The 17,386-nt window shown below is 32.2% G+C and overlaps 2 protein-coding genes across 3 annotated transcripts; one reads left to right on the forward strand and one right to left on the reverse strand.

The window, feature by feature from the left end:
- Window positions 1–192: 192 nt before the first annotated feature.
- Window positions 193–5,525, reverse strand: LOC118057047 (uncharacterized). Of its 2 annotated transcripts, none has more exons than XM_035069495.2 (18): window positions 5,369–5,525; window positions 5,189–5,234; window positions 4,581–4,753; window positions 4,337–4,426; window positions 4,118–4,255; window positions 3,885–3,992; window positions 3,669–3,794; window positions 3,404–3,514; window positions 3,090–3,161; window positions 2,661–2,741; window positions 2,465–2,572; window positions 2,327–2,377; window positions 2,148–2,242; window positions 1,953–2,070; window positions 1,525–1,710; window positions 1,332–1,423; window positions 812–1,143; window positions 193–456 (listed from the first exon to the last, which is right to left on the reverse strand). In XM_035069495.2, the coding sequence occupies exons 1-18, from the start codon at window positions 5,399–5,401 to the stop codon at window positions 425–427; spliced, it is 1,992 nt and encodes a 663-aa protein (XP_034925386.1). In that variant the 5' UTR covers window positions 5,402–5,525; the 3' UTR covers window positions 193–424. The 2 variants fall into 2 exon arrangements, with proteins under 2 accessions (XP_034925386.1, XP_073265676.1); XM_073409575.1 differs by having other exon boundaries at window positions 2,459–2,572.
- A 4,002-nt stretch (window positions 5,526–9,527) lies between these two features.
- LOC118057048 (glutamine synthetase nodule isozyme) lies at window positions 9,528–14,267 on the forward strand. Its single transcript, XM_035069496.2, has 13 exons — window positions 9,528–9,788; window positions 9,888–9,927; window positions 10,018–10,121; window positions 10,437–10,485; window positions 10,605–10,711; window positions 12,575–12,662; window positions 12,757–12,885; window positions 12,987–13,061; window positions 13,140–13,193; window positions 13,319–13,356; window positions 13,479–13,638; window positions 13,758–13,818; window positions 13,908–14,267. Exons 1-13 carry the CDS (start codon window positions 9,715–9,717, stop codon window positions 13,997–13,999), a joined length of 1,071 nt encoding a protein of 356 aa, XP_034925387.1. The 5' UTR covers window positions 9,528–9,714; the 3' UTR covers window positions 14,000–14,267.
- The last annotated feature ends 3,119 nt before the right edge of the window (window positions 14,268–17,386 follow it).

The raw sequence follows: 17,386 nt of genomic DNA on the forward strand, positions 1-17,386 counted from the left end.
ATCTACACAATCAAAACAGATTAGAAAATAAATTTCAAAATAAAATCAATGTGAATAAATTAAATTTTTTAAAAATATACTTCCGCATAACACAATAATATGGTACCACAGCAACGCAGCCAAAGAGATGGCACTGAATTTTTACTAGAATCGGGTAGCAGAACAAGGCAGAAGAAAACTCAGAAAAGCATATAATGTAATAACTGAAAATATGATAAATTTACGCAAAACACAGTCGCTTTAGTCATACTGGCGCTCGAAGAGATTTGCCAATAGCCAAGAAAAGAAACATCCCCTAAATATTAAACAGAACATATCAAAACAAAGTTAAAAAATTTCTTCTATGACGGCACACTACCAAAATTAATAGCACTTCAAAGGAGGCAAGGCAAGGTGATGCCCTCATAATCTCTATCTGCTTCCCTCAATCCTCATCATTGAATTTCTTCTTTGTTCCTGCATAGGAAAAAATATAGAGGGGTTAACAGAGCAACTTAAGATCTAAATCTATGCGAAGTTGAATAAAACAATACTCAGCCCAAAAACTGTTTAAGATCTACAAATTTCACCACGAAAGCATATGCACTTCTACATGAGGTTTACAGTCCATCCAAAATAAACCGTTGTGTTCTTGAAATATGATGAAATTATGTATGGATGCTTATTGATTGAATGTCCAAAACAACAGAAATTACAGTGTTACTATACACAATCCTCATTGTTAGCGCATTGATTCAGTTTCAGTTATTAGATGCCAAACAACAGATATTCAGTTCCTTTAGATAAAAAAGTATGGATTTGTGAACATTACCTGAAGCAGCTGCGGTCACACTGGGTTTATAAGGTGTTCCACGTCCTCGACCACCTCTACCACCACGTCCACCATCAAAACGACCACCACTGCTTCTGCCACCACCAAAACGACCACCACTGCTTCTGCCACCACCAAAACGACCACCACTTCCTCTGCCACCACCAAAACGACCACCACTGCCACCACCTCTGCCACTATCCCGACTGTCACGGTTATCAGTCCTTGGTTTTGCTTCATCCACAGTAAGGTAAGAATCTCCAAGTTGACTTCCATTAAGCTCAAATGCTTTGTTCATAGCATCAGCATCATTGAATTCTAGGTAAGCCATCCTGAAATTGGTTTTGACAAGAGATAGGCACATGTCAACATACCACTAGCCACTACATGGTTTAAATTAAAATAAGATCTGAAATAATAAACAAAATAATAAGGAGCGCATCATTCAGGGGAACAGTTAATCTACTGGTAATCTTATTAGGAAACATGGATCCATTACAGGAATAGAAAAGGAACAAACCCTTTAATAGCGCCAGTCTCATAATCTGTGGGAATAGATATCCTACTAATCTCCCCACAAGAACCAAAATGCTCCTGGAGAGAGCTCCTAATCTGTAAAGATTTTGATGGAAAACACCATGAGCACTTCTCTTAGAAATTTCAAGAATTCAAAACTAAACCTTAAAGGCCATCAAACAGCAGGACATCATTACCTCATCCTCCCCACCAAACTTGTCAAATCCCTTAACAAATATGGTTTGGGATTGACCTCTCCCTCCCTTCTGAAATGAGTTGCTGTCTTTGCTATATGGTGTATTTGAGGTCCGGTCACCCCTCTCACGAGCCAAATCAAGTCTGACATCCCGGCCAAGTAAACTTTTACCATTAAAATTTAGAGCCTGTAAAGGAAAGGAGAAAAAATAATTTTTACATTAAACTCATTATCGATACCAGAACAAAACAAAGTGAGTTCGATTTCCAGAAACTGAGAATATACATGAGCATTGAACAAGAAACAAAGAACATTATCCTCTTCCAAAAAAATACAGATTTGGACCCTATGAAAACTAGCTCAGTGCATATTACCAAGGACAACTGGAAAGAAATAAATTTAAAAAAGAAAATGAAAAAAAAATGTAACCTTCAGTGCTGCTTCAGTTGTGGTAAACTCAACATGTCCAAATCCCTTGAACCTCTGATCTGCATCTAAGGCGAAGCGGACATCAGCAACTTCCCCAGCCTCTTTAAAGAAATTTTCCCTGCAGCAAAAAATTAATCAGATTGGAATTGTGCAAAAAACTTTAAATAATGGCTGAAGGCTCAAATATGAACTTACACATCAGCACGTTCAACTTGGAAAGATAGGTTGCCAACAAAAAGTGTCTTTGATCCAGCATTCTCAGATGTAACTGGTGTAACAGGTGTCTTTGGCTGCAAAACAAAAAAAAATATTCAAAAGACATGCAGGCACTATAAAACAAAAAAGCGAAAACCAAAAGCAAAATGATGAATTACAGTTTTGACATTAGACTTCATATCAGCATCAGCCATTTCTACATCAGTGTCCTGTTCCAGGAGAACAAACCAATTTATCTCACGCTAATGAGTGTAAATATACCATGTATCATAATTGAAAAAAAGAAGTACCATTACATTTTTCTTTGGAGTCTTCGCTGGCTTTTCATCCTCGCTATCTTCCTCATCATCTGAGCTAGAGCTCTCCTCTTCACTGCTACTTTCCTTTTGCACAGTTGCTTTTGCCTGTACACACAAAACTTAGCTTGTTAAGTGAAAGCATACAGCAAGAAATGATAGATCACTAACTCAAAGAATGCAATAAAAAACTAACCTTTGTATTTTTTGGTGGCTCATCATCACTTTCTTCAGAATCATCATCTTCTGAATCATCTTCATCCAAGTCCATTTTATTCTATATTTTGAGGGAGAAATTGGAAGATTAATGACAACTACACAAAAATAACAAATCATAACAGACCACAAACACAAGAATCAACAAATATTTTCAAATGAGGTTTTGGAATTTGTTTTTTTGGGTGTTTTTCAATTGTTTTGCCACATATAGACCACTGGGATGCACCCAAACGAGAACCAACTTGATGCTTCCCCAGCCTAAGTGATCCCACGAAAGTATGCTGCAAATGCATTATCAAACCAAGCCTAAAAGCTGCTGTGTTTCAACATTTGAACACATGAATAAAAGGCAACATATGGACGTGTTTGTAAATGTCTAAGCACGCACATGCATATGCAAAATTACCTGTTTTGAATCCTTTGTTTCAGCTGCAGATGATGGCTTTTTGGAAGTAACAGCTGCCTTTGGCACAGGAGTCTGCAAGAGAAAAGGAGAGATTTTACTGCACCATAAGAAAGATCCGCAGTAATAAAAGTTACAACAGAGCAGCATTCAAAATTGTCCAAAGAGAATTTAGCTTTCATGTTCAAAAATCTGTTGTTGGAATGACAACGATAAAATCAAGGAAAGAAGAAAATAAAACTTGCATTGTTCAATATAACTGAAAAGGGATTGCTAAAGGCTAGCTAAGCTACTAGAATGTACAATAAAGTGCTCACGTCATCTTCATCAGACTCGTCAGAATCACTTTCTGAACTTTCTGAACTGTCATCCCCACTCTTCTTTGGTTGAACTTTTGAAGCAGTTGGAGTTGCAGATTTGGTTTTCCCCTGAAACAAGAAAATGTTAATGCCGTCAGAACTATAAAAACAGAATTAAAGAATATCCCAGGTACGAAATCAACTTCATCGTTAAGCTAAATCATTGTAGTGAAGTATCAGCCAAATCAATATTTAAGATTGTATGTGGCTATGGCTATGAGACCTCATCTTCAGAAGAGGATTCATCAGAATCAGAGCTACTATCATCAGAATCATCACTAGATTCAGCTTTCTTCTGGGCAGATGTTGCTGGAACCTTCTTAGGAAGGGAAACCTTTGCTGGTGTACCCTACATGAGCAAATGGCAAATGGTTTTAGTTTCCCTGGTACAAGCATAAGAGAAAGGGGGTATAGAGAGAAAAGGAAAAGTGACACTCACTGTTTCCTCATCTGAGGAGCTATCATCCTCGTCTGAGCTGTCACTAGACTCTTCTTTCTTCACTGGTTGGACTTTCTTACCTCCTGGCAAATTCTTGTTCTTAGAATCCTACCATAAAACAAAGAAGAAAAAAGCGAGAGCAGGGTATTAAGATCAACAGGATTACACAGAAAGTGAAAATAAAAATCATAAATTGTTCTACTAGCATTTTGCAAAACATTTAGGAAATTTACCTCATCATCAGAAGATTCATCCTCTGAAGACTCAGAGCTGCTGTCATCCTTTCCCTTCTTAGCAGCAACACCATTAGCACCATTTTTAATGGCAACAGGCTCCTTCTTGGCAGGAGGAGCAGCTTTGGCAGATGGCTCCTGGGTTAAAAATTAAAAATCAAGAATTCAAGTAGCACAAAGAAGGGAAAAGATTAAACTAAAATTCGTTCCATTGCTCACCTCATCAGATTCGGAATCTGATTCTGATTCACTGGCATCCTTGACAAGAGGTTTAATAGACTTCACCGCCTTCTTTGGTTGAACCTTTACCTAATAATTTACAAAATTGTGAACCCAAAATCCATATATAACACATTTTATTCAAAAATATAAAAAGATATCGAACATCTTATTTTCATTAAAACTACAAGTACACGACCATGAAAAATCGCATAGGATTTATCAAGTTGAGCCAGTTTTGTACCTCTTCTTCCGAGGAGGAGTCATCAGAATCACTGGACTCCGCTTTCTTCTTTTTCTGAGTCTTAGTTTCCACCTTCACCTTTGTCACAGCTTGAGCTCCTCCATCATTTTTCTTCTGCTTTTTTGCACTGACAATCTTTTCTATAGCTTCTCCAGCTTCCCTCTTGTTCTTCCCTGCAAACCCCACAATTTCAAAAGCTCAATTACTCAACAAACAGCAAATCTCAAACATGTGACAAATGCAAGCAGATAAAATACAGCAAAGAACCATTCCATTATTCCATATCAATCCTCAGTAACCCCAAACTAGTCACCACGCATTACAAAATAGTTATGAAAGAAACTAAACGACCAGTATAGAAGTTAAACAAAAAAAAATATCAAAAAACTTTTTTTGTATAAGAAAATACCACAAAACATTCTATAAGAAACCCTTCTTTCTCAGTCAATTTATAGAGAGACAGTCAATCACTTCAAAATCCCAATACACAAAACTCAAAATCAACAATCAAACGAATAACAGCACATACCACACTAAACCAGCCAAAAAAAGGCCACGCAAACAGTAAAACAACGGAGCAAGTAAACCATGATGTACAAAGCTTTTACCTTTCTTCTCAGCCTTAGCAGGGATTACAGCAGGAGCTGCTTCAACCTTCAAAAAGAAAAGAAAAAAAAAACGACACAAAACCGTGATGAGAGGAAACAACACCAAAAGGATTGATTTTTCAAAAACAAACTGTCAACAAAATCACGGAATAGAAGAAGAGATAACAAAAGAAATCATACTTTGGTAGCTGACTTCTTGCTAGATTTGCCCATTCTTCTCGATAAGCTTTTTTGGGAAGAAAAATCTAAAGAACGGCTCTACAAAACCCTAGCTTTTCAGATATTTTGTAGGGTTTTGAGAGTTGTGAAGATGCGGTGCTTAAAGAGTGTGTATTTATACGCGTGTCGGGTGTGAGAAGCTGTTTGGTTAGGGTTTAGCAGTGCCCGCCAGTGTATATTATCATGCGGTGGAGTACCAGGTCTTTTTAATTTGCACCGTTTAATTTCATGACTTTTGACTTGATTGATGGCTCGGATTTGGAAAATTTTTAATTTCCTGAAATGGGTTATTTTGGGCTTGCTTATACATGGACTTAAATGGGCTTGTGATCCAAGATTTTGAACAATTATTAACTCTAAACTAAGAACAGGTTTTATGTAACCCTTCTTAAAAAACATTATTTTTTATTAAAATAGTGTTTTGATTTTTCTTCCTTTAAATTTTTTTTTATCAATATTTTTTTTTTAATTTTATTCGTTAATATTATTTTTTTTTGTTATAATATTCTCTTTGACACAGATCTTAAGTTTCACGGCTTAACCTGGTTGTCTCATATTTTTTTCTTTTTTTTTTATTATTGTTTTGTCTAATTTTATTCTTTAATTAGAATTAAACTTCATGATTTTTTTTATTTACTTTTCATTAAGCTTATTTGGTATCATGACTCGATAATAGTACTTAACGGGTTAACCCGAGTTGACTCGAGGTTATTTTTTGTGTCTTTTATTTAAGTTGATTTTCTTTTATTTTATCATTTAACATTGAGTTGGTTAGGAATTGAGTTTCATAATTTATTTTGATATATTTTTTATGAAAATATTTTAGTTTTCAAGATCAAGGTCATGATTTTTGACATTTTAACCGTAGTTAAATCAAGTCATTTTTTTTATTTTTTTTTGAAAGGTTATATCGATCTAGTAATCTGAGTCACAAGTCTTTTAATATTAGACTTGTTTTTTATTATGTTGTTCTAATCTTATAACCCGGGTCACGGGTTTGATGGGTTAACTCAATTGAATTATTTTTTTTCTCTATTTTTTTAATTGACTTTTTTTTCTCAATTTCATCCATTAATATTGTGTTCGGTTTGAGAATTAAGCTTCATGATTTTTTTTTATTTTTTTTTATTAAGTTATCATGATCTCATGACCCGGTAGTAGTGCTTAATGGTTAACTTGACTTATTTTTTATGCTATTATTTTAATTAATAATTTAACAAATTTTATCGTTTAACATTAGATCTGATAGGATCAATTGAGAATTGAGCTTTGTAATTTGATTTGACTTTCTTTTTATAGGGCTATTTCAGCCCTAGGATCAAAGTTGCAGATTTGACATGTTAACTTGGGCTAAATCAAGTTATTTTTTTAATGTGAGTGTTAGTATCTATTTTTATTGTTATTTGATTAAATAAATAATTAATTCCAACAGAAGAAATTATTAAATGAAATTGGATACATGACCCATGTTATGAAATCAAATATCTTGATCTATATTTAAAAATCTCTCGTTTTTCTAATTTAATCTATGGTTATCGCTAAGGACTTTTTTGTGTTTATTAACGTAGATAATTTTTTATTTATTTAATTAAATGTATTTCTATTTATGAGTAATTTTTTTTCTTCATGTATAAATAACACATTAAAAACGCTTGCACATCCATGCTTTGAGTTAAAATAAATTTTGATCCAACTCATGGCGAAAAATGGGCCACACGGCTAGTATTTATCTATACGTTATATAGAATCTCAAAATAGTATAAAACTAGACTTCAACAACATGCATCGCCACATGGTCAGACTATGTTTTTTAAGGAAAACATTATGTTCAACTGTCGTGAGCGAGTTTTATAAAAGAAAAAAATATGCAACTCGGGTCATAAACCTGACCGAGTCGAATAAGAGAACTTTAATTCAATTAGATGAAAAACATAAAAAAATGACAATAGATGAATCAAATCAAATTTAAAAACAAAAGTGATTATGATAACACAAGGGAAAAAAAAATATTTTTTTTTCAAAAGATGGCAAATGATGTGTCTTAATTCATAGCTCATCAAATACAAAAAAAAAAAAAAAAAAAAAAACAAAACAAAACAGGGTGAAAAAAAAGATATAAGAAAATTGGTTCTGATTAACACGAGTTAGCATAAAAAACTTGTAAATTGTAACCTTAATAATTAGGGTTGATCTGACTCGAAAGTATAATGTCAAGCCCGCAACTCAGATCATGAAATTAGAATAAATCAATAAAAAATAAAGAGAATTATAAAGCTTTTTAAACCCATAACCCGGGTCATTAGATCCAAAGCACCATATCTGAAAAAACCATGAAGTTCAATTCCCGGTCAATCAAATATTGAAAGGATGAAATTAAAGAAGTGATTTCAATTATACAACAAGAATTTTTAAAAATAGCAATTAAAAAAACGAATATCAAAATTCAAATACCAAATAAAATTTATATTTAATAGAAAGGTGAACTTATAAAGAAAAATCAATTTAGTAATAGGACTAAAAAATAAAAAGAATGAGGATTAAAATTGACATAAAAAATTGAAAACATAATATGATTGGAGGATGAAATTAAAAAGAATAATAACTTTTTTTAAAAAGGCAGAGAAAAAAATAAAGATAAAAACAACAAGGACTAATTTAAAAAATATAATACCATCAATTTGCATTGAAGAATGAATTTTTTATTTATTTTTTCTTGTTAGTCAAAAAACAAAAGTATGCAAGAATAATAACCCTAGAAATAATAAAAAATTTGAGAAAACCACTCAAATCAGTAAAAACATGATTTTTTTTTTAAAATTTATTCTTTTGCAATTATTGTTCCTTATTTAGATAGGGAAAATTTTTCTTTTTCGGTTTTTGTTTTTGAGAGGGGATTAAAATCGAGTTATGAAAACATTAATATAGTTTTTTCATAAAATATTTTAATGTAGCCATCATAAAATAGCATTAAGAAAAATTTTACACAAGACATTAACCATGAATCCTTTATAAAGGAAAAAAAAGATTTAATTTAACATTTTGATAAGTTTTGATATAATTTATCTTTTAAAATTTATTAATCTGTATTTGTTAACCTATTTTTAATCATTTTATAGAGCTTATATAGTAAACATAAAGTCTTGAATAGGTGAAGCTTGATTTTTAAAAGTTTACTTTACAGGAAAAATTATTTTGGATATCATATGGTATAATGTGTTTAATACTTTTGTACTCTATTTTTTTAATATTACATTTAATAGTCACAAATCATGAGATTAAATGGAAACTATTAATGAGAGAAATTAAATGGAAACAATCATTTTTATAAAGGGTAAGTTATTTTGGATATCATATGGTATAATGACATCGATTAACCTTTTTTTTTTTGTTGAAACCTAAAATTAATATGATTAATTCAACTTATTGCATATTGAAATATTGTCTCCTTCTAATCATAAAAATAAAATTTGTTTCGTCTATAAAAGCAAGAAATTAGCAATATAAATAAGAGATGATGTTTTTTATATATATTTTATTTCTTATTTCTTATTAGTAATAATCGGGTGATTATTATGATTAATTTATTTTAAAAATGTTTGTATAATTTAATTATATAAAATAAAATAAATTTGATATGAAGAAACAGTCACTTTAAAGTCATAGAAAGAAAATGTTATAATTAATCTCAAAATCTCTTTGCATCCGATGAATTTCACAACTTAAAAAGTTTTTTTTAACTTTTAATGTTGATAATACATTAACCATTAATTAAATAAGATAACGGGCTCCGATAAAGTTAGAAATTATTAAAAAAAACAACTAATAATAATTATATTGATTTTGGTGATTATTTCCATTTAATTTCATAACAAAATTAATGATTTTTATATTTGTTGATACAGACGGTTATATTAATTAATAACTCAAACTATAATTTATAAAAAAAATTATTAATTATAACTCGAGCGTCATAAAAATTTTCAAGATGACGAAACAAAAGTACAAAAAACACCTTCACCAGTGTAAACGCATCAACAAGTTTTGTAGATACCGTGATTGCTACTATTTGCCTTTTCGCATCCATTTTTCTTGCTGAATATTCTTCCAAGAACCTTCCCTGTATTCATATGGTTCTTTCCTTTTTTTATTGGCAATTTAAATAGGTGGCATTGTCGAGGAGAATCTCCTCTATTTAACTACCCTCACCACCCCCTCATTTCTCTACCTCCCTCCCTCCCTCCCTCCCTCTCCTCTTGAGTCTGTACGTAGTATTCTTATTGTCTATCTACCGTACGAGATTTTCAGCCATGTCTCTCCTTAACGATCTCATCAACATCAATCTCTCTGATACTACTGAAAAGATCATAGCTGAATACATATGGTGCCTCCTCTCTTTCTCCTTTGTCTATGATCACATATATGATCACCAAGTCACTTCACTTGTGTTAAAACTCTTTTCTTTTTTCCTTTGTGTGTGCAGGATTGGTGGGTCGGGAATGGATTTGAGAAGCAAAGCAAGGGTGAGCGTTTTTTTCTCTATTTTAATCCTCTTGAATTATGGGTCTCTTGTGATCGGTGTTTCACTTTCAGTTCTGTTATATTTTCAACAGACTCTCCCAGGGCCGGTGACTGACCCTGCCGAACTTCCGAAGTGGAACTATGATGGTTCTAGCACAGGCCAAGCACCTGGTGATGACAGCGAGGTTATTTTATAGTATGTACCAATCTTTCCACCATCTTTTTATTTGCGTACCAGTTTACTTTTGATCCTGATCAGTGTCCAGACTCTGGTTCCAGTATTAGGTAAAGAAATTCAAGATTTTTACTCGTCAGTAATATTAGTTTTAATGAATATTTTCCATTCATTAAATAAATGGATTCTGAATATATGAATGGTTGAAAAGAGTGTTCTGGGGAGTAACCTCTTGTTGTTCTTAGATTTTCTTGAAGATTCCATGCTGTTATAGATTTTAGCTGCAACCATATCTGATATTTCGGTTCTCTTGTTCTTGAATCTTGACTGGATCAGCCCGCAATCGATATTCAAGGATCCTTTTAGAAAAGGAAACAACATCTTGGTAATTAATGCTTGCCCTTGGCCTCCTCAAATTATTCCCGTGACTTAAAGATTATATAGATATTTTTTACACATTCAGTATAAAATCCAAAAGGGTAAATAACGTCTTCTGGGCTTTAGGTGATGTGCGATGCATACACACCAGCTGGGGAGCCAATTCCGACAAACAAGAGGTTCAATGCTGCCCAGATCTTCAGCGACCCTGTTGTCGCCGCCGAGGAGCCATGGTAAGTATCTCACCTAATTCTCAAGAAGAAAACATACCCAGTTCACTCCTCCTTAAAGAAATCTCATCTATTGTTCTTCTCACAGCAGAGATAGCTTTTTTATAATTTCCATCGACATAATATATCATATGGTTTTGTGGCCATCATTGGCATGTAATTTACTCCGCCGCAGTGATATAACTTGCCTTGTCAAGTCTGGTTGTGATCAACGGTGTCTGTCCTTTTCAAGTGGTCCGAGACATTATTTTTCCTCCCTTTAAAATGATATTGCTCTGGCTTTTGCATATCAACCACAGCTCACAGGACCCATGCGCTTGTCCTGTGATTCAACACCATACCAAGTTCATGCATCATCTTCTCTTCCTTCACAGCCCAACTTGACACAAATAGTGGCCTTAGTTGGTGGTTAAACTCAAGGAATCACGCAGGTCAAAGTCTTCGTCAAGGAAAAATGGAGTTGGTGGGATTTGTCCATAGCTTATTTGTGGTTTAGAAGTGCGTTAACCTGGCCCAGTAAGGTTTGGAAAGCTGAAAAAGAAGGGTATTTTTTGTCCAGCAAGAAGTTGGGTAAATCTTTTTTTAGTCAAAGTGATTTGAAGGACCTTGAATTTGATTTATTTTGTGTTTAGAAACTTTGTGTAAACTGATATTTAAAAAATTTAATTTTTTTTTTATTTAAAATAATTTTTTTATCTTTTCAGATTATTTTAATATGCTGATATCAAAAATAAATTTTTTAAAAAATTTATTTAATATATTTATATTAAAAAAATACTTTGAATCATTATTGCTATTACAATCTCAAAATAATTTTTTTAAAAAATTTATTTTAATATATTTATAAATATAAAATAATCTTTGCTAAACAAGCCCTTTGATGATCTTATAAGACTAATCTTCCATTACCGACCATAAATTTATAGCTTAAGATACAGAATTTTCACTCTCTCTTTGAGGATTTGATGGATCTTGCTTACATATAAATTGCTCAGCCTTGTTGTTGTTTGAAACGTTCTTGCTATCATCATCATAATAATTTATTTTTAAAAAAAGACCCTTCAGCTTATTAATTTGTTTATGTAGACAACTTGCACGTCTTTTCCAAAGTTTCTTGATGCAATTGGAACGATGATGGCATGCACCAAGCAACTATTTGTCCTATATGTACATTTTGACCTGGAATAATCATGTTAGGCATTGTTTTTTTTTAAAGTATTTTTTGGTTGTTTGAATTTACTTTTTAAAATATTTTTTATTTAAAAATACAAAAAAATATATATTTTTTTTATTTTTATAGTTTAAAAAATATCAAAAAAATTAATAATTAAAGCAAAAAAACCTCAAAAGTTTTGAAAAATAATATTAGAGTATTAATTTCTTTGCGTGATTTACATGGGTTGTCACAATTAAGTGATTGTGTTAGTGGTTAGGTGATGGTCGAGTCAATGTTTGATATAGCATGTAAGCCTAACCGTACTAGCATTTTGTCAACGTTTTCCTAATTAACATTCTGAAAATAATAATTTCAGGAAAACTCTTCTGGTATAGTATTTGTTTGAAAAAGGTAGGCCCTAGCTGTTAGGTGTCTGCTACTGCGACAGAATCAAGTTCTTACCTACCCCCTTGCAATAACGATGTTGTAGAATTTAGCAGCTGGTTGTTCATACGCTGGCATGAGAGAATCAGCTGGGATTATCATGAATGAATCCTTAAATAATTTTAAAAAAAACTAATTATATCACAGGTGGTCTGTCAAATTCTCTACCGCAACAGAGGTCAATCATCATAAACTGGTTTAAAATCTATCCAGAAGCTAACTACCATTTGATACTAACTTGTGGATGTCCTAAACGTTATGAGCAGGTATGGAATCGAACAGGAATACACTCTTCTCCAGAAGGACATCAACTGGCCCCTTGGATGGCCCGTCGGTGGCTTCCCGGGTCCTCAGGTTTGGAATTTGTTTCAACACCTGTTAACATGCTTGTCAGAAATGTTACCTGGATGCCTCTTGACAAGTTCTGTCAACATATATACGTTTGCAGGGTCCATACTACTGTGCTGCAGGGGCTGACAAAGCCTTCGGCCGTGACATTGTTGATGCCCACTACAAGGCATGCTTGTATGCTGGTGTTAACATTAGTGGTATCAATGGTGAAGTGATGCCTGGTCAGGTATGCTTTTGTTTTGATCTATCAATCTCGTCTGGATATCAAGGTTTCTGTTTCTGTTATTTTTGCTTATATATGTGCTAACGAGTTGGGTTAATTAACAGTGGGAGTTCCAAGTTGGTCCTTCCGTTGGAATCTCTGCTGGTGATGAAGTGTGGGTTGCCAGATACATCCTCGAGGCATGTGTTGTCATTCTTGTCAATTTGTTTTCTTCTTCAGTGGAATCTTCTAACATTTTATTCTGCTCGGTCATGCAGAGAATCGCTGAAATTGCTGGCGTTGTGGTTTCTTTTGACCCAAAACCAATCCCGGTTGGTGTTCCGGAAGCAAATTTGCCTTTCAGTTTCAAATCTTGAAGCTTTTAAACCTGTTCTGTCAGCTTGTTTCAAAATGCTGTCCATTTTTCAATTTACTCATTTTTCATATTCGCATGCAGGGTGACTGGAATGGAGCCGGAGCTCACACTAACTACAGGTAATCCACCAAACCAGAACCTTATAAGAACCTCATTATATGCTCATGGACGTTCGATTCTTTAGAACGTAAACGTGTAAAAATTACATCTTTTGATGGTCTTCCCTAAATCCCCCCCTCAGCACCAAGTCAATGAGAAATGAGGGTGGAATTGCTGTGATCAAGAAAGCCATTGAGAAACTAGGCCTCCGACACAAGGAGCACATAGCTGCCTATGGTGAGGGCAATGAGAGAAGGTTGACAGGTCGCCATGAGACTGCTGATATCAACACCTTCTCCTGGGTGAGTTCAGCTCCTTGGTTGCTTTTTTTTTTTTTTTTCTTCTTCAAAGAATATAAACTCGTGTCATTGTTGTACTTTGGATTTCGTTTAGTAACACATGCACTGTCCAAATCATACAGGGCGTAGCGAACAGGGGAGCATCCATCCGCGTTGGTCGCGATACTGAGAAAGAAGGAAAAGGTAAGTAGTCTCTGTTAACTCTCATCCCAGACCTCACAGTTGCGAATTGATAGCATCAGCTTATGTCTCTTTGTCATGACTGACGACAGGTTACTTTGAAGACAGAAGGCCAGCATCCAACATGGATCCCTATGTGGTCACTTCAATGATCGCAGAAACCACCATTATCTGGAAGCCATAGAGAAGAAATTGATTATTGGAAGATGATGGATGGCCACAGGCCCACGATTTCTAAATTTAAACTGCTCCTCTCTCAACCGAGGAATATTATATAACGCTTTATATCTTTCTTTGACGTGCTTGATTTGTTTGTGTGCTTTGGATTGATGGCTTGCTTTTCGTTTAGTTCCTATTTTCTTAGAGCTTTCTGTAAATTCCAGTGTTGGCTGTTGATCATTTGAAAACATGCTCAACTCCTTTTTAATAAAGAGTAGTTTAGCTAGTCACAATTTTCTGCATTTTTCAAGTAATTTCTGCATAACCACTTATCTTATCAGAAATTCCAACCAAACCCTTGAGCATGATGTCTCCATCGACAAGAAAAGTATAGCATGGAATCGTTCATGAATCCAGGAAACCTCCCGGATCTCCATTCTTGCAGATTTTTGTCATGTGCTGTCTTGCTCTTTTTTTTTTTTTTTTTATATATATATGTATTTCTATCCACCACTAATGAGAAAGAATGCTCGAATCGATGAAAATTCTTGTCAAAATCCTAAGTCTAAACTTCTCAGACATCCCTTTTGAGACCTTGAATTTTTTTTCCCTTACTGATGCTACTTCGATGTAAATTCGACCAGAAGATCACAGAAGAAAAATCTTAGACTAGAGCTTCAGCGTTCTAATGCTAATAAAAATAAAAAATAAAATAAAAACCCAACGAAACCGGCTTCTGCATTGCAAACACTCCTAAGGCCGGTCTCTGTGTTTTTTTTTTTTTTTGACAGGGACTAGAGCCCATCTCAATAATAAATACTCTAGCAAGCGTGAGTAAAATACTGTCATTGTTCAACCAGAAACAGTAAATCATGGATTGTCACAGTAAATAGATAAATTAATTTGAATTCCCACAGTGATTTGATTTTTTAGACCTTTTGTTTTTTAGACTTTCCAATTACACTTTTATATATCAAAATTAATGACCGAGCATATTTATTAAGAAAAGACAAGATTCAAAGATAAAAAACTATATTGAAAAACATAATAAAAAGAGATGGTTTTTCTAAACGTAGGGCTAAATATATACTTTGATCCTCATACTTTTCAAATTATAAACTTTCAATTCTTAACAATTTATGAAATTCAATTTTAATCTCAATCTTTATTTTACTTATTTTGATCCTTAAATGGAGAGAAAAGAGAAAAAGTAGCTAGATTTAGGTGATAGAAAGAGAAAATCTTAGTTGCAACCGATTATAGCCATGAAAACATGTGTTTTTTGTGTCAATGACTTCCATTCGATGAGAAGAATTTATTCAATGTGTTTTCCCCTCTTAAACTTACTTGAAATAATAGATTTTAACTTAAAAAGATTTTTTATTTTGGGATGGTTGTAAGTCTTTGAGCCAATTTTTAAGTTGTTAGAGACTATAAATATATTTTATAAAGTGTTTAGGGTGTTTTTTTGTTTAGTTTTTTCGAGTCAAAATATTATTGCCAATCGCACACGCCTGAGCCTTTCTTGCCCGGGAGACTATACATGTTTTTTTATCCATTACAATTGATTTTTTTTTTTTTTGTTTTTTTTAAATTTCATTTCTTAATATTTGGTTGGTTATAAATTGAGCAACATAATTTGTTTTGGTTTGATTTTTTTTTCCAATCACCTTGATATTGAGTTGATTTTTAATTTTATAAATGTCTATTTTTTATTAAAATAAATTATAAAAAAAATAATTATTGAACTTAATTGAATTCATGACTCGAATTACGAGTTTAACTACTTAACTTATACTTAGTAGGGACTGGACTTCGTAAATTTTTTTGTAAAAATAATTCTTAATTTATTTAATTATATGCATGTATAAACTTTTTTTATTGTGCTTGGTTTATTTTATGTACAAAAACATGCCGAGAAAGTCTGCATACACACTCTTTTTAATAAAAAAAACTATTTTACTTACAACAACGATGCGATTATCAAATAGTTAGTAAACAACTACTTATCATGCAATTCAATGCAAATCGGTTCAAATATTTTTTTTTAATGCAGAAATAAAAATGTAAATCATTTTCAACATATAATTAAAAAATAATAGAAATTTAATACTCTTACAAATATAAATATAATTAAAAAAATTAAAAATGAACACAATCGCAAATGAGTGAAAATATGCATTTTGAGTGGCGCAATAGGCACATGTTGGCAACCAAACTTTGTTTTTCATAACAATATTGAAAGCACCATAGCATCGTCTTCTCAATGGAAAGACGTGTGCCCAATAGAGCAAAAATTAGGCTTTAGTCAAATTTTTTCTTTTCCTACTTCTTTTCACACTCCTCATATAGGATTTCATGACCTTTCAAAAATCAAATATGTTTGTCGGTTTGTATTTTATATTAATATTTATTGTTATTATTTTAATTGTTATTTGGTTTATTTTAATATATTTTATTTTTTTTTTCAATTTTGTCCATCGAGGTTTTACTTTATTCAAATTTTGTATCAAATTTGATTGTTAATCTTTTGATTATTATTTTTTTTTATTTCATCACTGAATATTTTATTTCATTTAATTTTATATATAATTTGATTTTTATTTTTATGATTGTTATTTTGGTAAATCATTTTCTTGATTTATCTTTTTTTTTTAGTTCCTCATTATTTTCTTTCTCTTAATTTTTATACCAATTTTGATCCTTATTATTTTGGCTGCTATTTATTTATTAATTAATTAATTTTGGATGATTAAAAAATTTTCTTTGTGATTTTTTATGTTTGTTTTCTATGTATAATCTCGATCTTATGATCCAGGACACAAGTTTCAAAGATTAGTTTGATTTAACTTTGATTTTTTAGGTCTTTTTTTGTTAAAAAAAATGATTTTTTTTATTTCATCAATTGACATTAGGTTATTGGGCCTTAAGTTTCATATTTTTTTTTTTATTTTTTTTATAGGGGTTATTCTGATTTTATATCCCAAGTTATAGGTTGGTCAAGTTAACCCGAGTTAACTTGAGTTTTTTCTCTTCGATGCTTTTCTTTTAAATTGATATTTTCTTACATTTACCTTTCATCATTTAGTGTGTTTGAGAGTTGATCTCCATTATTTTATTTAATGTCTTATGCACGGGTTTATCCTAATCTCATGATTGGAATATAAATTTGGTATACTGACTCGTGTCAAGGTTTTTTTAACATTTTTTAAAATTGATTTTTTTTCTAGCTCATTTTTTAACATTTGTTTTATTGGTAACTGAGCTTCATATTTCTTTAATTTTATTTTTTATAGGGTTATTTGTTCTCATTCAATTTTTGTTTGTAATCAAATAAGATTATTGAGATTTTTTACTAATATTTAAAAGGTATATTTTCATGATATTGATCTTTTTTTTATTATTATTTATT

This window comes from Populus alba, chromosome 5 (genome assembly GCF_005239225.2).
Source record: "Populus alba chromosome 5, ASM523922v2, whole genome shotgun sequence".
Taxonomy (NCBI): Eukaryota; Viridiplantae; Streptophyta; class Magnoliopsida; order Malpighiales; family Salicaceae; genus Populus; species Populus alba.

Excerpts from the sequence above, each read along its gene's own strand:
- LOC118057047 (XM_073409575.1), bottom strand. The coding sequence starts at position 5,401 with ATGGGCAAATCTAGCAAGAAGTCAGCTACCAAA. Across the intron at positions 2,378-2,458 it reads CTCCAAAGAAAAATGTAATG|GACACTGATGTAGAAATGGC; the intron begins GTACTTCTTTTT and ends CTCCTGGAACAG. Across the intron at positions 457-811 it reads TGTGACCGCAGCTGCTTCAG|GAACAAAGAAGAAATTCAAT; the intron begins GTAATGTTCACA and ends TTTCCTATGCAG.
- LOC118057048 (XM_035069496.2), top strand. The coding sequence starts at position 9,715 with ATGTCTCTCCTTAACGATCTCATCAACATCAATCTCTCTGATACTACT. Across the intron at positions 9,789-9,887 it reads ATCATAGCTGAATACATATG|GATTGGTGGGTCGGGAATGG; the intron begins GTGCCTCCTCTC and ends TTGTGTGTGCAG. Across the intron at positions 13,194-13,318 it reads TTGACCCAAAACCAATCCCG|GGTGACTGGAATGGAGCCGG; the intron begins GTTGGTGTTCCG and ends ATTCGCATGCAG.